The 24,982-nt window shown below is 40.4% G+C and overlaps 1 protein-coding gene across 8 annotated transcripts in view; it reads right to left on the bottom strand.

Annotated features, from left to right (window-relative positions):
- LOC146559835 (muscleblind-like protein 1) overlaps positions 1 to 24,408 on the bottom strand; it is a 67,158-nt gene extending 42,750 nt beyond the window's left edge. For 2 of the 8 annotated variants that reach the window (XM_085243615.1, XM_085243619.1), the window contains exons 1-2: positions 24,186 to 24,401; positions 1,056 to 2,066 (exon numbers count right to left, since the gene is read on the bottom strand). In XM_085243615.1, the coding sequence (XP_085099741.1) occupies positions 1,056 to 1,229 (174 nt within the window). In that variant the 5' untranslated portion in view covers positions 1,230 to 2,066; positions 24,186 to 24,401. Of the gene's footprint in view, positions 1 to 359; positions 454 to 1,055; positions 2,067 to 18,756; positions 19,106 to 24,185 lie in introns of those variants that run through there. The other 6 variants (XM_085243613.1, XM_085243611.1, XM_085243617.1 and 3 more) reach the window with 6 other exon arrangements.
- Between the last annotated feature and the right edge of the window lie 574 nt (positions 24,409 to 24,982).

Genomic DNA, 24,982 nt, shown 5'->3' with positions numbered 1-24,982 from the left:
GCTCAAAACTGGCTCAAAATCAGAAAACTCTCCAACCACAGTGGTTAGCTGCCGTGAGCTAACACTCATGAGTCAAGATGCAAAACCTCTCCAATGTCTCCAGTCGCCAGAATCAAACCTTTGTCCTCTGTCCACCTTTCGTACCACTTACACTGACAACAAAAGCAGTTAAGCTTATTGCAAAATGTATTAAATAAAATTGGTTGAAAGCCTATAAACAGATTTGGTGACAAGCTACACTGCGACATAAATATCTGTGTCATTTCTTCTGGAAGTTTTAATCAAAACTTTACTCGCGCCTAGGGCGTTTTAATCTCTTTTAAGCATTGGATAAATAATTCTCGCCCCATTTATTATACCTTAATATATGTATTTGTGTTTTCTTCACAACATCTCAGCTCAGTCCATTTTCCTCCCTCTTTCCATCCACTCTGCCGTTTGATTTTTCTTCCCCTGTCTCGGAGAGAGGAGTTGCATAGTGGGAGTGTGTTGTCTCAGTGCCAGGGCAAAAATAGACAGTAAATTACAGAGCCTTCTGAGAACACCCCACTGTGCTGCATGACCTCAAAATAACACACACAGACATATACCCACAGACTTACATACAAACGTGAATTACACAGTATGCTGTCCTACTTCTCTATTTCCCATGCAGCCCGTTGATGTGACGATCACACAAAATCCTTTGCAACTTTGTGCCAACCAACAGTCCTGCACCAGAGTTATGTGCCTGCAAAGGAAACTCTGAGTCTGATTCACAGATGTTAATGCGATTATGGCCTCATCTCAGCTTACCCTGACACACAAACATACTTTTAAAAGTATTTATGCAGATCTATATACATTCTATTGCCAAAGTATAACCAAATGTAGTCATAAGAAGCACAGCAATAAAATAATATTTTGTGTCGATTTTGTAGACGAGTTAAACAAACTGATAAATTCTCAGACCACCCTTGTCAGCAGCATAAGCTCAAAAATAAAAATAAAAACTCCACAAAAACAAAAAAACAGGGCAGTGCTGATTGAACATCACAGGTGTTTGTCATACTCACCTTGAGAGAGTCAAAACAGGCAATGACTCTGCCATTTTCCACTTGACAGCTCTTGGCAGGGTGGGCGAACTTGCACTCACTGTCTGGTCGTGAACAAGTTCCTCTCTGGAATTCCCGACAAACCTCCAGTGTCAGCCACTTTGTGTCCCGGATCGGTGTCACATTCACCGCCATTTTAAACCAGGAAGGAGGGGTCGATTAAGAGTAATAGATATCCAGCAAATGCAGTTATGTCTATTTCTGTATGTTTCTAATAACACTGAGGCAAATGATGAGAAAGTACAAATAAAGGACATGGGAAAAAGGCAGACTTTACAGGTTTTCTCCCCAGGGTCTGACTCTGAATTTAAGCCTAAGAGGCCTTGCTGTCGTCTACCACCTGTGGCCCATCCTAAGAGTTTGTTTGGGGCTCCTTCAGCACCTGTCACCCAGGGCTTAGGCTGCTGACAGCCAGAGAGACCTGCTTTGTAATCGCTCTCTTTCAAACACCCACACCATGCACACCAGTTCTCCCTGTGCCTTGCTTGCTCCTCAGCTGAACTGTCAGGTGAGATGAATGGCAAAACACATTATCGATCGAGTTGGCCCATGATGAAAAGATGCATGGCTGGAGGAGAGAAGAAAGCAGGAGAGGAGGAGGAGGGGGAGAGGGGCCGGTGGAGGGGAGAGCAAAGAGACAATCTTCTTCTGCTAAAACGAGCCGATAAAAACGCTGTGTCTTCAGTATCGGCCTCTGTCTGCGGAGAAAGGTGGCGTGTTTGACTTCCACAGAGGAGGGCTGAGTGGCATGGGTGGAGAGAGGTCTGGCTGGCAGACAGAGGAAGGGATGGAGGGGAGGAGGGAGGTGTCAGTGATGTGGAGACAGCCTCAGCGGACGAGGCTGGCAATCATGGCAGTCCTGGTGCTCGTGGTGTGGCTGGCAGCTCCAGCAGACATGGACAGGCGCAGAGGCACAGGCGGCTTCAGCGGAGCCAAACAGCCACAGGGGTCAGCGAATGAAGGCACTTCTCTCTGTGGAGAAGGAGGGAAGAGTATCAGGGTAACAGCGCTTATTGCACATACATGCTCACAAACACAAGGCTAATACTCTTCCTCTCAAACACACACAATTGGATTCAGACACAAAGCCTCATTTGAACTTGCCTCCCATTCATTTTGTCGCGCACGCTCTCCCACAGTAGCTCTCGCAGACACTACCAGGCTCTCAGCTGGAAAATCAAACACCACATTGCTAACAGGAAAGCTCAGCAAAGCTCAAGCATTCAGGCACAGACAATTTATTTCAAAAGTCGACCATGAAGAAGAGAGAGGGGGGAGACAGAAAGTGGAAGAGGGACAATTATGTTATGCATCTTCGTCTGCATCAGTATTAATTAACATTTAGAATTAGCGCCGTAAACAAACAGAAAATAATGAATGACAAGTGAACAATAACAAGACAATACAAAGAAAAAAAAGAAACACAATAAACAAAAATCAAGTAACTATACTCTAAAATACTGCAGCCAGTATTTACACGCACCTAATGGCGAGCACTCAAGTATCAAAGTATTGATTTGTGATTTAACAATCGGCCCATCCCCAGTAAGATTAAAAGTAGCCTATCAGCAAGCTAGACGGTCCCAGCGTCACTGCTGGAAGGTTGCCGGGTAGGACAAACGAGGCAATGACTTGATAAAGGTCGCTACAGAAGAGGGAAATATTTGGGACGTGCTTCTTTGTTTTACTTTTGTTAGACTCTTTTCTGCGATAGTTAAAGCATTTCATCTGAGAAAAAGTGGTTGCTGAAAGAACATGACTGTCCCTCAAATCTCCAACAGCTTACAGGAAGTGCCCAAAAACCGACATCCCACCAGTGATTACATCACTTCTAAGTCTCCCACACTTTAAGAGATGAAATATTTCTGTGACAGTGCTATCATGAAACAGTGGTATGATGTTTATATAAAGCATCCAACTCGATAGGAGTCCTCTGGTAACTTCAAAATGACCTTATTTAGAGTGACCTCTCAGTCAATCTCACCGTGGCCTGTGATTCACACAGAGGCTCTATTCCTAAATATGTATTCCTGGTATTAGGTAACGCCTCTTTAACTCCAAAACATGGTATAGTTTCAGTGGGGTTAAATTAGCATTTAAAGTGTGTAGAGGAAGAAAACTAAGTCAGAAAAAAACCAAGCAAATCAACTCACCAAAGTCTGTGTGGATAGATATCAAGTCTTAAGCATGACTTTAAAACTTACTCTCAGGTGGTTGTATTAAATCAAAGCATTTATCTCACTGGGCTGCCACAAAAAAACCCTTAATGATGCCAGATATTTAACAGTAGAGGAGCATCAAGGACCAACTTTTTTCAGATTTTTAATCAGTAGTCTAGCAATGTGGCCAAGAGTTAAAAATGACAGTTTGAAGAAAAATGAAGAGGTACATGACTTAGGAAGGGAAAAAGCATAATAAAATGAAAGTACTTGGTCAAGCATTGATTGCTCCTATTTGGGCCAGTCACTTCGTGAACTACTTTTTCAGCCCAAAGCTGATATTTTGGGCAGCGCGGATATGTGCAAGTGGCAGCAGAGTGAATAGAGAGATGACTACTGCTTGCCAAAATTAGTCTTCTACATCACCCACTCTTTCTTCCTGACCTTTCTGGTATCAACATATATTCAAACATTGTTTTTATTTATGCTGAAATCTCTAAGACACACATGTCAAGATGTGAGTCAACACTTCCTGTATGCAGACAGAAGTACAGGAAGTACAAATTAAGCATCAACAACTAACAAGTCAGGAAAACCACCGGTTACATTCAGGAACAGGAAGCCGTGCACCGAAAAAAGAAAAACAACTCTTTGGACAGATGAAATCAAGATTAACTGTTAACAGAGCGATGGGAGAAGAAAAGCTCAGAGATGGAGAGAAACGGTTTATGACCTGAAGCATACTGTAACATCTGTCAAACACAGTGGAGGCACTGTTATGGATGCTACTGGAATCGAGTCACTAGTGTTTATAGATCATGTGATTGCTGATAAAAGCAGCAGGATGAGCAGTGAAGTGTACAGGGATATACTCTCTGCTCAGATTCAGCCAAATGCTGCAAAACTAGTCAGATAGTGCTTCACAGTGCAAATGGATAACCCTTAACAAGAGTTTTCCAAGAGTTTTCCCAAGAAACCCAAGAGTTTCTTAAGGCAAAGACATGATATATTCCTTGGTGTCCTAATCAGTCACCTGATTTCAGTACATCAGAGCATGTTTTTCAATTATTAAAAGTAAAACTAAATGCAGAAACCCACAAGCAAGCAGCATCTGAAGGTGGGTGCAGTAAAGGCCTGCAAAGCATCTCCAGAGAGGAAACACAGCAATTACTGATGTCCATGGGTTCAAGACTGGACATTCATTGACAGCAAAGGATTTTCTTTGAAATGATATAAAATGATGTCCGCCCAGTTACTTTTGATCATCTAAATATGTGATATAAATGTATAAAATGGCTCTAATTCCTAAGCATTTATTGCAAAACTTTTGTTAAACCCCTTAAATTAAAACAGAAAGTCTGCACTTCCATCACATCTTGACTGCTTGATTTAAAATTCAAAGCATCACGAGGTCAAGCAAAGGCTTGAAAGAGAATTCGTAACGACTTTGGAAAAAAGAACCAGAAAATCGAAGGACCCAACTAAATGGTACTTACTGACTTGGCAGCAAATGTCGTGGGTACGTTGTAGCTGCTGGAGCTGAAACGAAAATATTGTGAAGATGAACTAGAAAAAGCACATCCATGATACTTTAACTTGTTGTTTGTCTTTGTTTGTTTGTTGTTTTGCAGGCTATATAAATGTGGACATCTGAAAAAGATTACCTCATTACCACCGTTGTAATTTTAAAACGCTGAATCTAAAACATTTAAAATAGAAGAAAATGCTTGTCACACTGAGATTAGTTGCTCATCCTGTAGATTTATATTTCCCCTTCCCGCTGTGGAGATGATCCAGTGTACCTCAAGTCTTTATTAAGGCATTCGGCATCTGTGACTGAATTAAAATTAATTAATGATAATCCTGAAGTCTGGCAATACAGCAATGCTGAAACTGATGGTAAACCTTAAATTTATTGTACTGATGTATGTATTCACGCTATTTATTTATAGCACACTCTCTAAACCTGTCATGGTCCCTGTGCCTCACCATGTGTTTTTGTTGTTTTTGCTCTGTCTCTCTCTCTCCTGCCGGGGCGGTGCTCATTATGGGCTCCCGCCCCTGGCCCACGCACCTGCTATCTCCACACCTGCTGCCTATCGTCGCAATCCCGAGCCCTACTTAAGATGGCAGCACGGTGCTACTCGTCGCTGTATCGTTGAGCAATCAGTCTGTTTCTAACCGGAGTTTCTGTGTACAGATCTTTCCCGGACCCGGGAAAGTAAATAAATTCACTGTCTTCCTTGCAAGGATCCCTGGTCTGCGCGTGAGTCCGTTTACACCCCGTGACAAAACCTATTAAACCTTGGTATTAACTAATGCAGATTCTAATAAAACAGCATGATATCCATAGCTCACCCACGAGAATAACAAACTGTTGTATGTCTAAAACATATCATCAAATCTACAAGTTATAGTAGGAAATGCACCGGTAATTAACATTTACACGATTTGTGTAATCATTTTTTTCCTTGAACAGCTTCGAATTCTCCGAACTAAAGCCATTATCTTCTTTCCTCTTATTAAAGATGCACTAGTGCATCCGATGGTAAGCAGTGTGACAAAGTAGGCACCAAAGTACCTTTCCTTAGTATTTACAGAAGTCATCTGTCTCGTGTTATGGCTGCCATACAGACGCTTTCAGTTTGAACCTTTGCAGAGCAAAACCTTCACTTTCATACAAAGCAGCATACGTTTCTCCGAAAACATGTATTATATAACATGTATGTGCCTGTGCCAGCTATCCCATGTGCTCTGATTATATTTGAACTGTGAGCCAAGTGGCTATGATGTCATATTTAAACTTGATTTGCCAGACTACAGGACAGTGTTCTTCATAGGACAGTTCCTAAGCCTTGCAAACATTTCCATTGCAGAGTCATACCCTATGAGTTAACCACCATAGCTGTGCAGCATTCCTACCACCATTTTTAAAGGACACATAACATTTTTGTTTTTCAAAATCCACATTAAAAATTCAAAGTTTCAACATTTTTTATTGTTTTCATTTATTAAAAGTAGTTTCAAAAGTGTAAATGTCTCACATGCACTATATTATGTTTATAATTTTTCAAAGTGTTGATCAGCATGACCAGAAAATGGACAACAGTTGTACTTTTCTGTAACCTAAGTAAACAATGTAACACAAAACAATGGAATCATAACTGAAGTGCATCAAAAACTATATTCCCATGTGGGGGATGATCCTGGGTCTCCTGGTTAAAGGTCTTGTTTTATTTGGTCTAAGCACAAAGGACATGAGACATCAGAGCATAACCCCACAGTTCAGTTGCACTGAACTCTCGCATATGCTCATATAAAAGGGAATATGCCTCATTTGCAAGGCTGCATGGTTAAAAAGAAAACAAACAGAGAATGTACATGGATTTGATTAGACAAACTTACCCTTGAGTCCTAAGGCAATGGCATGCTAGTTTTCTGTTAAGAGTTATGCTTTCTGCGGGTTCTGGAATATCCTAAATGAAACGGCTATGACAAAATAATATAGATGTAATGGGGCTCCACGTTTACATGCATTATTAGTGCCAGTTCCACATGGGGGAGGGAGTGAGGCACCTTAGTCGACTCTCACCTCAAAGCAGGATTAAAACTAAGAGGTAACAAATGTGAGAAATGACTCTGGCACAGAGGAAATATATAAATAAAGAAGTCATCAATAAACATCTTACCACGTGTGAATAATGCATGTGGCCATTTCCCATAGCCTGAGGCAGAAGATATTATTACACCATCAGATCAACTAGCCAAAGTAATAAGTTGGAGTGCAGAAACCTGGGGATGTTACACTCCCACAAAACACCCCGATTTCTTCAAACCCCAAACAGACACATGCACCCCTACACACACACACACACACATAGAGTTCATTAAAAAGAATAAAATATTGGCTGAATATTCTGTCTCATTCCAGGCCAACCCCAGCTGTTGACATGTGGTCAGCACAAAGCAGACTGTAATGCCGAGTGTCACCAGGGTTCACGTATCTCCTCGTTTAAAGAGAGCCATCTGATCTTGTGTTAATCTGTCTGGTAAAACGGTGCCATTCATTTGGCCCAACTCTACATTATTTCATGCATATGACAACTGACCAGGAAAAACACACTGATTTAGCTCAGAGTGACACCCCTGCTGTGGAAGTACTGACTACTAAGACCCTCTTACTAACATATCTGCAACACCTTTATAATATTGCAAAGGTAACACTGATTTGGCAACTTCTTTGAACAAAAATAAGACTCAACAAAAATAATATCATGTTATGTCTGTGAGAAGCTGCATGTAATGCTCAAAATTGAGAAATCTGTGACCCCATGAGCGACTCAGCCTAATTTGCCTCTGGGGACAACAGCCAATGTTTTTGTGGCTTTCTGTTATCCAAATATTTGAGTCAAGATTTCCATTTTTGTCCTCTGGTCATTGTTTCCACATCCAGATAAAGAACAAGAAGGTAATAAAAAGTTACAGCTCATGGTTTCTGGACGCTATATCCAATTTGCTTGCCACACGCAGCTTTTATCTGCATGCAACCACAGCCTGCTCACACATGAAAAACTCAAGGTAGGCTACAAAAACCTGAAAATATTCATGTAGCAAAAAGATTAATTTGTTAAGTAGCTATTGGTAGTAGTAGAGACTTATCCACTATTAGCTAGAATTGAATGAAAAGATCACCAAATTTTTTGTAAGTCATTCTGAGCTGCACACCAATATCAACTAGCAGTTGTGGCATTTCACATAAAAATGCAAATGTCACACTGCAGGTGGCACCACTGAAAAAGTCAGCAGGGTTCATCCTCTGGGCACCATGAATGTCCACGTAAAATGTCATGAGACTTAAATCAGGAGTTGGTCAGGATGTCTGAGCCAAAATGGCAAGCCAGCCAATAAAACAGAAAGACAGGCCAAACAGAAAAACAACACTGCCATTTGTAGCATAGATATAATTAATTATACATTAGTTGCTCAGAATAATGTCAGTGTTATTTTTTATATAGTTGCATACCATAATATTAATTTGGACTGTTGAGCATAACACACATGAAACTGAGCTGTTAACTAAAGCAACATGCAGCCCTGCATCTGAGAGTAAAGAACAGACAAAAAGAGGAAGAATGAGGAAGATTTTTGTGAACGCAGGCCAGAGATCTGAGTCATTTATTCACTTTGAATGACTTCCAGAAAAGGGGAAAAAAAATAAAACCAAAGGTGAAGAAAAGAAAGCTAGAAAGCAGGTTCCTTCATGTTTGATTTCCTACGGATGATCTACCAAACACAGTTCACTGAGAAACAGAAGCTTGCTGGAAACTAAGAGAAAATAATATGCTTGAAAACATAACTCCCCAAGAGAGTCACAGGATAAACTCTGATCTATTAAAGTGCCTTCGGAGTTGCTGTCTAGCATTTGAAAAGTCTTGTGTGTTCATGCAGTATAAGTTGATGGTTCAGCCACTCTCTAAGTGTTACAAATTCAGCCAAGAGTTCAGAATCTGTTTTTTATGCTCTTTCTCTCTGGATTTTGGGAATACAGCAGGTTAGAAACAGAGATTTTTATCTTCTGGCTCCAATTTAATTGTTCAGTAAGTTTACACTGCAGGTATTAAGGAAGAAGTTGGTGGCGTAAGAGGCGAGGACTGGGAAAAAAGAGAAGGGGAAATTCAGTAATGTGAGAGGTTAAAGGGCGCTGACTGCAGCAGCAGCAAAAAGCAGATGCTGGACACTTCATATTACACCGCATCACCGGCTGACCAGGATATCATCTATAAACGACCTGAGCTGCCCTTTATACTGATAGGCACATCAGGGAGAGCCTGTATGGGGTGGGGAGGCTGCGAGAAACAAATAGAGTAAAGGAGACCAAAGGTGGTGACAGGAAAAGGCTAGAAGCTGGAAAGGGATTGATAAGAGGCAAACAGGAGCAATTAGTACAAGTCTGTAAGAGACAGAGGTCGGTGTCTGGTAGTAAGACAGGAAAATCAAGGTGTGAACTGGCAGGTGCGCAAGAGGAGGAATCAAAGGGGAAAGCTGGGAGGGCAAAAAGCAGAGTTTTAAAAAGCACGCCTGGCATTCTGCTGTGATATCATTTCAACATTTCTCATCTCTCTTCATTTCTCGTACCCTAATCTCCACCTGTTCTCCTTTTCTGTTTCTTTACACATGCATGCTTCAGTGTTTCACTTATTTTTCTCTCCCCAAGTCTTTATTCTTCAAACAAATCTGCTCGCCTTCTGCTAAGTTGCACTCGCAGTATCATGTGACATAAACAACTCTGTGAACGTGGCTAGTCTTTTAATAGTAGCTGTCCTCGTTTTATTCGCCCACTGTCTCAGCCCCCTCTATCTCTCCTTCTCGCTGTCTCTATACTCATTCCTTGTTCACACAACACCTTATGCTGCAGTACCACCAGTAATGTGCTGCAAGGTCACCATCGCCACGGCAACTAGATAAACCATGCTTAAAGCAAGGACAAAGTGGTTAATGGTGTCAGGTCCAGCCTCATATCATAGCAATATAAGGGAAAGACACAGAGTTTTCAAATGACACTGTGACATCGGGAACGGCCACTGGGCTGTCCATTAATGAGGCTGCAGTGGTTAGGAGCAGGGGTAGCGCAACGGCAGGAGACAACGCCTGTATATATGCATATAGCTTTGCCGCAGGAGTGTCAAGCATAAGGTCCGGGAGCCAGAATCGGCCCGGCAAAGACTCCAATAAGGACCATTGGATGTGAAGGACATCGATTTTGGACTGGTAACTGCAACTTTTTGATATAAAAGTTTTAGACAAAGTTATTAACTTACAGATTTCTGTCATTTTACTTCTTACAATACATGTTGACAGAGTTCTTTAATTTAATACAACAGCATTTCAGCATCCATACATTCTCTTCCGCTTATCCTTTTTAGGGAGCCAATCCCAGCTACCATATGGCAAGAGGCAGTGTACACCCTGGACAAGTTGCCAGTTTGTCATAAGTCTAACAACCACTCGCACTCAGATTCCCACCTCACATTCACACCTAATTTGGAATGACCACTAACTGCATGTCTGTGGACTGTGGGAGGAGGCCATAGTTTCCGGAAAGAACCCAAACAAACAAAGGGAGAACATGCAAACTCCACACAGAAAGGCCAGGTGGTGGAACCGAACTCAGGACCTTCTTGCAGTGAGGCAACACTGGTCTGGTCTTTAAACCACACATCTATTCAAGCAGTTTCAAAAGTTGGTTTGGTTATTTCCTCCCCCAGAATGGCGCATACTATTTAAATACATTTTAATAATGGAAATAACAGATACACTGTGCTGCAAAATTGAAATTTAATGTGCTATGACTTAACACACTTGATTAATGGTGTCGTTTCTGACCTGTTTTGAAATATTGCATGAGGGATTTTGTTTTCTGAATACAAGTTATATTGAAGGTTTACATGCAGTCCTAATTAGAGAGGAAACTAATTTCCTCTATATGAAAACATCAAATGTCACAGTGACAACAAAAAATGGATTGTTGCCTTCAGATGATCTGCAGTTCTGCAGTGAGAATGCTGACAGGGAATGGAAAGAGAGAGTATATTTTTCCCATATTAGCTTCTCTTCATCGCCTCTATATAAGGTCTTGAATAATCAGGTCAAATCTTATTTTAAAGACCTGATAGTACCTCGCTCTCAGACTGCTGGCTTACTTGTGGTTCGTAGGATATTTAAAAGTTAAATGGGAGGCAGAGCCTTTAGCTTTCAGGCCTCTTAAGTTTGGATTTGGGAGACAAACACCCTCTCTACTTTTAAGATTACACTTAAAAACTTTCCTTTTTGATATAGCTTAGAGTTAGGGCTGGATAAGGTAACTCTATAAGCAAAGTCTGCTGGGGACTTCCTATGATCACTGAACTTTTTTTTTTCACTTTTATTATTTGCTATTAGATTAACTATTACATTAGTTATTATTGATTGATTGATTGATTGATTGATTGATTGAATCTTTATTTTGAACATGTTGAAAAAGTACAACAAAATAGAATTAAGAGACAAATGAACAAAGCAAAACAAAAGGAAAATGAGCAACCACAGCTCCAAATAACTTTCATGTTCAAAAAGGAGCAGGAAGAAGCATAAGCTTATTTAATCCCACCCCTTTTCCACTATCTAGTATCAATAGACTACAGAAATACCTCCTTGCAATTACATTATATGACATGTGTATTTTTTTTTAATATATATACATATATGTTTCTATCTATCCATACATACGTATATACACATACGCACATATACACATTTTCAATAACCCCATTAACACCTCAAGGATACACAACCTACAAATATATACATATACCCATACCAACATACCCGTGCACCCGCACACACATGAAAATATTAGACAAGAACACCCTATCAAATCTCTACCTTTTCCCTGTACCCTGTAAAAACCATATCCTTAAACCGCTTTTTAAACTGCGCCATGCTTGGACATTGCTTCATATCTTTACTTAGTCTGTTCCACAGCTTCACTCCACACACAGAGATGCAAAAACTTTTTAATGTTGTACGGATACGAGGATGTTTTAAATTTAATTCCTCCCTCAAATTGTATCCCCGTTCCCTTTTAGAAAACATTTTTAGAATATTGTCAGGAAGCAGGTTATTTATTGCTTTATATATAATTTGTGCAGTGAGAAAATGAACCAGATCTGTGAATTTTAGAATTTTTGATTTTAAGAATAGTGGATTTGTATGATCTCTGTAACCAGTTTTATGGATTATCCTTATGGCCCTTTTTTGTAATATAAAGATTGATGATAGCGAACATTTGTAAGTATTGCCCCAAACCTCTGCACAGTAATTCAAATACGGTGCAATCAGGGAACAATAGAGAATGTGGAGTGATTTGTGGTCCAGAATGTGTTTTACTTTACTCAAGATTGAGACACTTCTTGAAATTTTGTTATGTATATGATTTATATGAGACTTCCAGTTTAATTTATCATCTATAATCACGCCAAGAAACTTATGCTCAAGTACTCTTTCAATTTCCACACCATCTAAATGAATCTGCACTTCTGCATTTCTAAGGGAATTCCCAAATAAGATTATTTTAGTTTTACTTAGATTTAGTGATAGTTTGTTCCTGTTAAACCATTTTTTTAATTTTGCACATTTCTGAAGTAATTGTATCTAGCAGCTCCTTTAGATTCCCCCCAGAACAAAAAATATTTGTGTCATCTGCAAATAATACTAATTTTAATATATCAGATGCCTTACAAATATCATTTATATAAATAATAAATAATTTTGGACCCAGTACAGAGCCTTGTGGAACACCACAAGCAATGTCCAAGCATGATGAGGAACGGACACCCAGCTTCACAAATTGTTTCCTGTCACTTAAATAATTTTTCACCCATTGCAGTACAACCCCCCTAATCCCATACCGTTCCAGTTTATTAATTAATATGTCATGATTGATTGTGTCGAATGCTTTCTTGAGATCCAGAAATACTCCAGCTGCATACTGTTTCTGATCTATAGCATTCGTAATCTCCTCAATTGATTCGATTAATGCCAGAGATGTTGATCTTTTTGATCTGAATCCATATTGACTGTCAGAGAGTAATTTATATTTATCTAAGAATTTGTCTAATCGTTTATTAAACAGGTTTTCTAGGATTTTGGAGAATTGTGGTGGTAAAGAAACAGGCCTGTAATTTGTGAAGTGGCGTCTATCCCCAGTTTTATGCAGCGGCACAACTTTAGCTATTTTCCTTTTGTATGCCACTTTTCCCGTCTGAAATGATAAGTTGCAAATATATGTTAGAGGTCCTACAATTCCTTCAATGACCTTCTTGACGATTTTCATGTCAATATCATTACAATCAGTAGATGTTTTATATTTACACATGTGTACAATGTCAATTATTTCTTTTTCCTCCACTGATGTGAGGAACATTGAGTTAGGGTTCCTATCAATCAGGTTTTCACTACAGTCTACTGATGGCAGTGACTCAGGAATTTGTTCTGCCAGTTTTGGTCCAATATTTACAAAATAATGATTAAAGCTGTTGACCTTATCAGCAGTGTTTTCCATAATATTGCCATTGTCGATAAAGTATTGAGGATAACTTTGTTGTCCAGAATTATTTTTAATGATACAGTTTAAAACATCCCATATTCCCTTCATATTATGTTTATTGTTGTTCAATATTTTACTATAATACTCCTTTCTACATACACGTATAATATTGGTCAACTTATTTTTGTATTTTTTATATTTATTTTCAGCATCTTTTGTTCTTTGTTTTTGGAATTCCCTATAGAGTGTATTTTTCTTTTTACATGCGTTTTGTAAACCCTTGGTGATCCATGGTCTATCTGAATATTTGTGCTTTCTGTTGTATTTTATTGTTGGACAGTTTTTATCGTACAACTCCATGAATATTCTTAAAAATATGCCATATGCAATATCAATATCAGTTTCTTTGTACACATTGTCCCAGTCCTGATTTAATAGATCGTTCTTAAATGCATTCATAGTTTCTTCTGTCCTTACGTCTGTATCTCAGTTGTTCTTCATGCTGATTTTTCTTATAATTAGTGTCATAAACTGCAAAAACTGGTAGGTGATCACTGATGTCAGTAATTAATATTCCGCTCACAATGTTGTTTTCCATATTGTTAGTGAAAACATTGTCAAGTAAGGTGGCACAATGTGGTGTAATTCTGCTAGGCCTGGTTATTTTAGGATGTAAACTCAAACTGTACATAGTGTTTAGGAATTCGTCGGTCATTTTATGCTTTTTCGGATTCAACAGGTCAATATTAAAATCACCACAGATAAACATAACTTTTTGATTTGTTTTAGAGAATATTTCCTCTATGAAGTCATTAAATACTATATTAATGTCTGGTTCTCTTCCACACTGTGTCTTCTGTCTTCTGTCCCTCCCCTCGCTGCCCCTCCCTGCGCCTGGTTCTTGAGGTTTCTTAAACCTCAAAGGAAGTTTTTTCTTCCCAACTTTTGCCAAGTGCTTGCTTTGGATCGTTTAATGGTTGGGGTTTTCTCTGTATTATTTTAGGGTCTTTACCTTACAATATGAAGTGTCTTGAGGCTACTGTTGTTTTGATTTGGTGCTATATAAATAAAACTGAAAACTGTGCATTAGTTTGATTTTAGGCAATTTTCTCTTGAATCTACAGTACCTCAGGAAAAATAAAGCCTTTGCTTGGTTTCCTCCCTCTCAAGCTGCTAGAGGAACAGTGATGGGCATCTTAGTCATGGCACAAGTTAACTCAAATACCTTGCCGGGGTTTAACTGAAATTATAGGGCTCACACATGAACCCTGTCAAACAAACGCAAGCTGGAGATTTGATCCGACAGTCTTCAGCTGAGTGTTAGTCATTGTGGAATGATACTCCATTATGATGACGGTTAGACAGATTGTACCATCAGGGTAATCTTATACCTCATTCTGATGCTGAGTTTGCGACACTCATACACACACACATATTAGCACTGCGACAGCAGGCCTGCATCAGCTAGAGGAAACACAATTGTAGTGATAAACGTAAGGTCACCAAGTGCATTTATAATCAGGATACTACCATATGAGTGATACGTATGCATATGCACATCAACGATCTCTCGTGCACTCTCTCTAATTCACACACACACATTAACCACACAGTCTGTGACTCCCTCCTTTAGCTGTAAGACAAACAGAGGGGAGGGGAGATGACAAGGGGCAGTCAAGTGGCACGTGTGCAAGCTGTCGTCTGCACTGTGGTATCAGCACAAGTGTTTAAAGAGCCTGACATGCACATAGACAGAAGGGGTGAGGCACTTGTAGCACACTCATATGACTTGGGATGTGTGAGATCATATAGATTTCATGGTTAAGATATGTGGTTTGATATGCTACACAGGGAGAGGGGATTACATGCAGTCCCCATGTACACATACATTGTGTGGATGTACACATTGTCTTCCTCCTTTACTGCAGTACGGCTACTTTGCTGTGGTGATGCCAGCCTGGTGTAATGCAGCAGCAGCAAGGGTGTCACTGAGTTCATGGACATAAACCAACCCACTGCCAGACCAGTCTGCTCCTCTCAGGAATAGCAATGGAGGTGGTGCGTGTGTGAGTATATGTGTGCAAAAAAGTGTGGGTGGGAGGGTAGATTTTGAAAGATTGGAAAACGCTGAGAATGAGAGGAAGAGTCACAGACCGAAAGACTGATAGAGACAGTGAGTGATAGAAGAAGATGTCCAGGGGATATAGATTTAATGGCTGGAAAGGTGGAAGACAGATGCTCATGAAAAAGGAAAAAACACCTAAATTGTAAATTCACTTGGCATCTCAGCATGTGTCATTTCAAGCACAGGGCCATTTTCAGCAAATGCACAAACACAATTGATGTCACTGACATGACTGTTCAGTTTAACAATGTCTGTTTCGCTTTGAGACATGTCAGCCTCGAAAGACAATACAGGCAGACAAGTGAATGCAAAAGTTATAATAAAGAAAAGCAGCACAGTTAAAGTGACAGACAGATGGAAAGACAGGGAAGGGAAAGGTGGCATGGCCTGAGAAACAGAACAGATATTTTGCAAATAATGAGAGGAGTGAGGAAAATAAGCAAAAGGTAGAAAAGGTAGAGCAAAATGAGAATTATTTATGAGCTACTTGGCTGTGGAATTCCTTTACAGAAAAAAAAAAAAAAAGATTAGTAACTGTGAGATGATCCCCGATTAGGAATGGAGGTCTGAAAAAGCTTAATAACATAACGTAAAGTTCAGTAGATGAAGATTATTAATGCTAATGATTTGACCTTCTGGGACTTTTTTCCACATCCAAGAGTCTGGCATTTTTGATCAAATGAGGAAATACCAAAGAAGTGCCCCTCTCAGAAGAAAATATCACCACCACACCCACATGCGAAATGCAGGATCCATGGCTTGTCATCAGATCTATATAAAGATCTAGTAAAGCGCTATATAAATACAGGCCATTTACCATTTACCAGATCAGCAAATCGGCCAAACATGGGGATAATCTGTACTCTTCAGCTGTCTCTGACCAGTGATTCTGTTTGACACCTTAATCTGTAGAAACCACAGAGGGCTGCTCTATGGAGCCAACTGTATTTACTATAGATTACATCTTCCACTAGTGTGCATTAGTCCGGTGACAGCTTTGCAGACTGCAGGGAAAACAGCAATCATACACCATTGACTGACTCACTGTGACTTTGCCACTCGCCAAATGGCCTCGTAGGACTTCCCCAACCATTTGTCTGAGTGGCTGTCTATCTGCCACTTACACGCTCTGTGTCGAATTTCTGAGGCTTGGAATTCAAAGTCGTGTCCGCTCACGTTCTTTTGCTTTCACCTTGATCAAAGCATCCACACTATTTTCTTATTTTCTGGTAACTGAATAATGCAAATCAGAGTAAGGGTGAGTTCATGTTGTTATGCACATACACTTTAGCTTTTTCAAACAAACACACTGCTCATCTGCATTCAACAGACTGCCCCGTGGCTGCTGAAGACAGCAGGGAGATGACATCACTTCGAAAGGACAGAAGAGGTGGTGGATGAAACTAGAAGGTGGGGGAGGATGAGAAATGAGGACAGACCTTTTCTACATTTTTTTTTTTTTAAATTGCAAAGAAATTCACAAACGCAGGTAATCAAGCATTCTCTCACTCTCCCTATTAGAGCATCTTCTTGTCTTACACACTCCTAGTTGATCAGTCAGAGTTATGCGTGCTGTGAAATTCAGTATGTATCTGAGTGCCTCCACACGCCGCTGTTCTATACCCTAATGACCTTGTAGATCTGCAGAGAAGTTCTTTCAACCGACTCAGACACTGAAAGAGAAGCAAAGCGAGAGCCACAAAAAAAGCAGGCAGACAGAATAAAACTGAAAGCTGCAGGGACAGACAGAGACAGAGATGTGCAATATGAGAAAGTAGAACTGTGAAAGAGAGTGGCAGGTGTGGAGATAATGATTGATAACAAGCAGCAAGGAGTGTGAGTTTGGTAAATAACAAAAATGTGCATGTGAGCTCAAATATGGTACTCGTTTTACTTCTACCACTATACATAGCGGTAGGTGTGCCGCCCACAAACAATCAACATTCAGGCATCATTGCATTTTTTCTTCTTCTAAATTTTAAACCTGTATTTTCAATTTTGTGAGTCACTATCAATTGCCATGACACCGGAGCAAGATACCATTAAGGGAAAATCACCTCGCAGCATCAAAATAAGTCTTTTACCGGTAAACCACCGCAATGCTTTTATTGTGTTTTTATTGCTCTGGAAAGTGAAGGTATAGTTCTAAATGTGAGCAGCTATAAGCTGTGCCTTTGATAAATTAATATTTTACCTTCTTTTTGATAAGTGGGTTGGTGTTTAAAAAAAAAAATCAGAAAGTTCAAAAGATTTCACAGAGAATTTTAGGTGCGAGGCACTCATGAAGCTTAAAATGAAACCCTCCATTCTGTCATCGAAGAGACATCATGCACCACAACCCCTTTTTGTGCAGTGTGGAAAATGTATGTAGATGAGTGGCAAATGAGATGTGCATGAAGATAAACTGGGAATCACATTTTTTAACAGAAATTATGCACATGTAATAATCATAATTTCATCACATGATTGCTCCTCGTTTCCTAACCAATCCTGGTGCAAAGATAACAGCATTTAATGTACTTTTCTTAACGGATATTGTGAATATTTTACATTACACACAATATTCAACAGATTTTTTTTTTCTTTTTTGCACGTGCGTTTGTGTGTCAGTCTGAGTAACGTTCAGGTCATTTCCTGAGGGCAGCTGCACTGTAAACACCAGTAGCCTTGCTTTTGTACAGAAGTGCAGGACTGTTCTCGAGTCAGAGATTGAGTTGGTGTGCGTGTGCGCGTGTATTTATGTTTCTCATTCAGGTATCCATCAGGGTGAGAGCATATTTAGCATTAGTGTTACCAGCAGTTTTCACACAACAAGGACTTTATTGCAGTCCAAAAATAAGACAGACACAGTGTAAACGAAAAGGGAATGTGTGTCAGTGTGAGTGTGTGTGTCTTTGTGTGTGAGTGTGTGCTAACTACTCTGCGAAACATTAAACACCAACCTTACCCATTCTTTTTTGTCTGCTCAGCTCTTTTCCACATTTATGCTCTCGCAAATCAAAACTACCACACATTAGCAGTGAGGCGCAGTGTCAATCTGCACATGTACACACATAATTAGAAACACTCATAAAACTCACTCAAACACCCATCAACACATCAACACACTCAACGTCCAGATGGCGAATAAAAATTTTCAAAAGCGAGTCACGGCAGAACAAAGGAGAAAAAGTAAGAATGGACAACTCGGTCTTGTTAACGCAGAGTAGCACGCAACCCACACAAACACACACACTCACACAGACACACACACACACACACACACATATAAACTGAGTAAACAGCAAGACTTACTGTATCTCTGCATGGACTCATCTGACTGCTGCTGAGGGGAGAATGGAAAGCGAAAACCTCATGCTTGCTTCGCGGCACTCCTCTCTTTCACTCCCTCTGCCACCGCCCCCTCCTCCTTCCTTTTTCCTTCGCTTTCTCTCTCCCTTGCCTCTTTTCCTTCCTCCTCCTCCTCCTCCTTTTCTTCTTTCCCTCTCTCCCTCCTTCCTTCTTGGCAGAGCCTTACAGTATTCAGATACACCAGTCTCCATATAAGGCAGCACAGCTAAACATGTCACACATAATTTATCCACAGCAGGCTGCAAGTTCACCTTTCACAGCCCGTGCTTGGATCGTATGCAATGGAGGGAGGGAAGGAGAGAGGGAGGGCAACGCAGGGGAACAGACAAACTTCTGCTGTCAACAGCCACGTTCCTACGATTTGGCAGCGCGAGGGAGAGTGCACGCATCCGTGTGCACGTGTGTATGTTAACAAATGCTGACAATCAGACCGTGAAAGTGCTACCGGAGACCGAAATGCAATTCACCTGCACTGTTCCGACACCTCCCTCTCTGTCTCTCCACCATCTGTATCTGCAGTCAGTTAATCTTATACAGATGATGTTTGCGAGACCTGTCCATCTGCACGCCCCCTCCTCCACCACCACCCTGCTCTCAGGAAAAGAGAGAGAACTGCAAAGGAGGAATACACAGAGACTTGAAAAAAAAGACAGGAAGAGTTATAGTCTGAAAGAGGGAGAGGCAGCAAGTGAGAAGGGTGAGATAAAAATAATATGTCAACAAATAAGATGCTATCCGGAATGCTGTCTGGTTGCAGCAGGGAGAATCAGCGCAATTCCCTCTGATGATGTGTCAGGTTTTGCAATCGATGGCTTCAAAAATACATAGTTCCTGACCTCTCTTCTGCCTCTCTCGGTTGAGTTTTTCTCTTTTTTTTCTTTTTTGAACCTCATAGTCTTTCTAACGGTCTTGAAGAAAAACAAAAGCACCATAAAGATAGCTGCTGTGAAAGGCAAGAAGAGGAAAAAGCAAGGAATAAGAGAATGGGAATAATAATAGCTGCACTTGAGAAGCTGTGTTGGCTGTTAGCTTTTTCCTCCCTCCTCCACAGCTTCAGTCCACTCACAGGACAGCAAGAGTCACAGCTCTGTTGCCATGGCTTCTAACTCCATCAAACACTACGTCAGGTGCATGTGTGTATGTGTGTGAGCATGTGTGAATATCTGGCTTTGTTATTGCAGAGGTGCGTTCATGCATGTGTGTGTGCGTGTGAGGTGGGTGTTACCGAGTGACTCAGAGCCACATCACTGACTTATAGCAGCAGTATTTCATCCTGTATATTATTTATTTGTGCATGTGTGTTGGTGTGTGCGTGTAAGACAGTAAGTGAAAGGTGTTGACTGAACAGCAAGCTAAAGCCCGCCTTCAAAGGCACCTATGATGGATCTCTGCACTGCTCTAAGTGTTTAGCTCCAGCTTCTATAAATATTTATCGGTTCGTTCATAGAGTCAAAGCAACACAATACAGACACCAGCAATATGGAATTCAGATTTTAGAGATGGCAAGTCATTGTTCTGTGCCCAAAAAAGGTCCTGTAGTTGGCTTAGAGGACTATGCTCAACTGTGTCTCCAAATGTGTACATGTTGCACTGTGATCTTTTATAAATCAGGTGAACTCTAAAACCCATTTTTGCACTGGAAAAAGCATCATCTGTAGTCGGACTATGCATGCTGGAATAGTGTACTTATGATAACAGTGAGGAAGTTCAGTTTGGAATGATGCGCACTTCTTGCCCTTAATTATGAAGCAGCATGGGAAGGACAACCAACCCTGATCAGCAATTACATCACTGCTAGTCAGCTAATATTAACAGCCGCTGATGTTGTGGCTGCGTTTGGTGTTAATGTGCATAAAACAGTCATTTTCATCACAGAAGAATTTAGTACTTGATGTGTTTCAGAGGCTCGGCGAGTTGTAAATGTCCAATAAATGCAACAGTTAATGTGACACATTCAAATGCAGCGGTGTTACTTCAAATAAGTGCACAACTTGCCATATTTGATTTGAAACTATCCTGTCAAAATTACGCAAGTGTACATAGTGTAACTACTCATCTACCTCATTCAGAACACTCATCAACACTTCTGCAGGCAACATGGCAAATATTACAATGTTAAAATGATCCTTTCAAATGGAAGAAGAGTATTGTAGTTAGAATTGCTGCTTCACAGCAAGAAGGTTCATGAGTTCAAATCCAGGCTGGGGCCTTTCTGTGTTCTCCCCATGTCTGCGTGAGATCTCCTCCCACAGTTTAAACACATCTATGGGGTTAGGTTAAGTGCATGTGTGCACTTGTGTGTTAATGTGTTTCTGAAGTAACCGTGGGTATGGATGTTTGTTTGTCTCTATATATTAGCCCTGCATGAGATTAGCGACCTGTCTAGGGTGTACCTAGATGGATGGATGGATGGATGGATGGACGGATGAATGGATGGATGGTTAATATTCATCTCGGTAAATTAGAGACACATAAAATAACTTAATATGTATACTTTGTCTACTCCCACATGCTCAAAAAATATTTGTCTCCTTAACAGCAAAATATTCTGTGTTCATTAGTCTTCAACTAGGATCTCACTGCCCCTTGCTGTTGGCTGGGTAGTGTAGCAATAGCTCTTGAAACAGCTTCCCAGTGCAGTGTGTTCAGTGTCAACCCAAGCAGTAACACAAGCTTCAGTGGAAGGCAGAGCTAAGTCTGTAACTGCAGGTTGAGGTGATAATGTTTTGTGGATATGTCATTAGGGGTGACATGTTTTACACTATTTTTGCAGCTTGTCTCTTTGCTAACAGAAAACTATTGATTAGTCTTATAAAAAGCTACTCAAACTTCAAATGTAAAACTGCATTTCTTACTTCAGAAAATCAACGGCTGTGCGAGTGTTACAGTGCAGCTATTTTATTTGTTCTTTAAAATGCAAGATGTCTGACTGAACCCTATTTGTAAGGAGCTGATGTACTCTGATTACCAGCTCCAAGGTATGAATCTCAACTGCATATGTTCCATCTGAGACAAAGTGTAAGTAGTATGAAATGGAAATAATCAAGTAAAACGCCGTTCTTTTAGAATTGTTTGAGTAAAAGGACTTTGCACAAGCAGCCTTCTAGTCAAAAGGGATAAATACAGTGATGAAAAAACAAGGCAGAGTGAAAGGTCTTGGACTTGCAGATAATTGCTGCAATTGCAGATAATTTATTGCACACTAAGGTTCCTGCTCACCACTCTGCTGATGTCTGTGTATGGAAGAGAGAACGACAAAAGACTTTTGAGTCACTGCTTTCGAACATAAGCCGTTACACGTTCAATCCTCTCTCATGCTGATCATATCAAAATGAGGTCATGGACTCGTGAACATGTGGAACTTGTGTTCCAGGTCAATAAAGGCAGGAATGAGGGAAAATCTTAAGTAGAACACCAGAGACAGCATCAATTGTAGTTGAACGAGCAGATCTGGACCCATATATCACTTTTGAGCCATGCTGCTGAGCAAAGCCAGGGTTGGGCCCAGACCAAAAGCCTTAAACCTTAAAGATTTTGCAGAAGCGAAAATCATACAGGGACAACCTGACATAGCAAGTCTGTTGTTAACCATTCCAGGTCCAATCGCAAATACTTAACCTTCCAGAAGTTCATCCTCAATCCGAACAGCTCTGTGTACAGGTACCAACATATTTCGGGGCCCTGCTAGTGTGACTGTACTGAAAATGAGGGAATCTTTCAACACAGAGCTTTATAACAGACCAGTAGTAGAATATTTGAATATCATTTGTTTTAAAACCTCTTAAACTCACCACTGAAATAGTTCTGGTATAACCACTGTTATTCAGAGAAATTTTGGATTTACTCTCACGATCTGAAACCACTATTCTTCAAGCCCCCCGCAAACTTTTAACGAAGCAGCTACGCAGATACATACATGAACAAACCTGGAAATAATCAAGTACATCTTTAAGCACCAACACAGCTACAGAGAAGATTAAGAGGTAAAGAGGATACAGTCAGCAACAGATAACATGGAGGGAGACAATTAATGAAAGCAACCATTATGAAAAAGAGAATCAACTCCATTTTGAATGTGACAGGTGGATTTTTTGCAGTGGCACAGCAAAGAGACTGGTTTTTGGCCAGTGCTAAATGGAGACAAGCTGAATATTCACAAGACATTTTTGTGCGATCTGCATTGTAGTTTCTTTTTTTCTGTTCTTTTTCCTTTTTTTAAATTTTATTTGCAAAATCTCTTTGCATAGCCTGTTAATGTTGAGCAAAAACAGATCCCATACCTACATAATTGTTTCCAAAAGGTGCAAGATACACAAATATAGTTCCTCGTGTCATAGCTCCTTTGAGGGCTCTTTTGTGATAAAGAGCACTATAAATAAAACTACGTTCAGCCATATTTCATTTAAACACAGAATTTGTATTTCTTCAGAAAACACATTCAAAAGTCTTTCTGAAATTATGATTTAATCCAAAATAACCAGTTTTACTGGCTGATTTGGGGTTTTTTTGTCTTTCTACTTAACATTGTTGAAACATGATTTTACACTTGAGTCCCAGAGGGGAGACTTCCCAGTTGAGTCTGGAGGTAATAAAGTTTAAGAGTGTGTGCGCTAAGCTGATGCAATTGCGCTTTTCAGGTTGCCTCAGTCTCTGGCGCAAGAGATACGGTCACAAGCCTCTGTGACAGTTAAACCGCAAAATGAATACAAAAGCTACCCTTTTACCTGTCAGCTTACACCAGTGTCATTTAGGGCATGTATAGTAGACTACCTTAAAAACGTATATGTTTTACAACGTTGTATAATTGTTGTCTTTTTTATAGATAAATATATTTTTTGTCCAATAAAAAGATATGTTTTAGTATAAAATGAACATGTTACGCTGTTTCTGATGAATTTAACTGTCCAGAATGACAGTGCTTTACAATTTGTAATTTCCTGAAAGTTTCATCATGTTAACCAGCACTATCTGAACAGAAGCGCGCACAAAAATCGCATCCAGTGTATTGAAACTGGCTACAGTTAAACAAACCTGTTAGATCAAAGGAAAAAAGCATGCAAATACCAAGCCAAGTAACAACCAAAAACTGACATGAATATATCACAGGCATATCAACTATTTTGATTCCGCTCTATTTAATATACTCTTCCTCTTGAATAATCCAAGTTTCAGGTTTTTTTGAGACAGAATTTAGCAGCAGTCACAAGCAACAGGCAAAGAAGTTGTCAGGATCATAACATGTCAAATATTAATCACACCCTGGCATCTGTATAGAGCCACTCTTCTCTTCTCACTTGGCAGGGGCGAACAGAGAAACAGACGATCTCGAAAAACTCGGCGCTATCTGTGCGGTCAGAGCAAAGCTGTCTTACCTGCCTGGACGTCCGTGTATTTTCTTGCTTCGGTCTGGGTGTATGAGTGCGTGTGCGCTCACAGACAACCCCTCGAACAGGAACTGATGAATCTGCACGACTTCAGCCCTGCAGCGTGCGGTGCATTATGGGGTTTCAGTCAGGCTCTCTCTCTGCTCTCGCTCGCTCTCTCTCTTCCTCTCTGGCACAGTGTTAGAGGGGGATGTCCTCGCCTCCTGCCTGAAGAGAGGAGGGTGAACTCACACACGCTGTGTCCATACACACACACGCAAACACACACACACACAATGCAGAAGAAGCCTCGTGATGACGATTGCCGCGGCTTTGGTTGCCATGGCAACAGCTCCCCCCCCCCCTTTGCTGTTGTAGTTCGGACTGAATATTCTGATAAAATACTGATAAAGAGTCAAACAAGAAAATACTTCACATGCTGAAATCTCCCTACATGCCTCGATTTCACATCTGCTTGGAGCCAGCTGACGCTGAAATGAGGAAAGACTCTTGTGGTCATGTGACCACTAACTGTTGCTTCTGCCTTCTTACGTTAAGAAAGAGTTGTGGAAATGAGTGTCTGCCTCGCTGTGTGTGTGTCTGTGTTCTGAGCATGCGGGTTGATGTAATGGTTACTGGAAGCAGGCTTCCTGTTTGCGGTCTCTTTCCTTTTCTTCATTGCTACTGCCAGTCCACTGAGGCCTGCTGCCCTTTGATAACACATTTCAGTCACATTATAAACAAGGGAAGTACAGCTGGATAGCCCAGTTAAATGACTGGGTGGCTACACATGTTCATGCAGGCAT

The sequence above is a fragment of the Mchenga conophoros genome, linkage group LG14, assembly GCF_057382185.1.
Source record: "Mchenga conophoros isolate Kocher_MC1m ecotype Shallow Benthic linkage group LG14, M_conophoros_male_GT1.1, whole genome shotgun sequence".
In the NCBI taxonomy this organism is placed as follows: domain Eukaryota; kingdom Metazoa; phylum Chordata; class Actinopteri; order Cichliformes; family Cichlidae; genus Mchenga; species Mchenga conophoros.
This window is presented reverse-complemented; position numbering and strand designations above follow the sequence as displayed.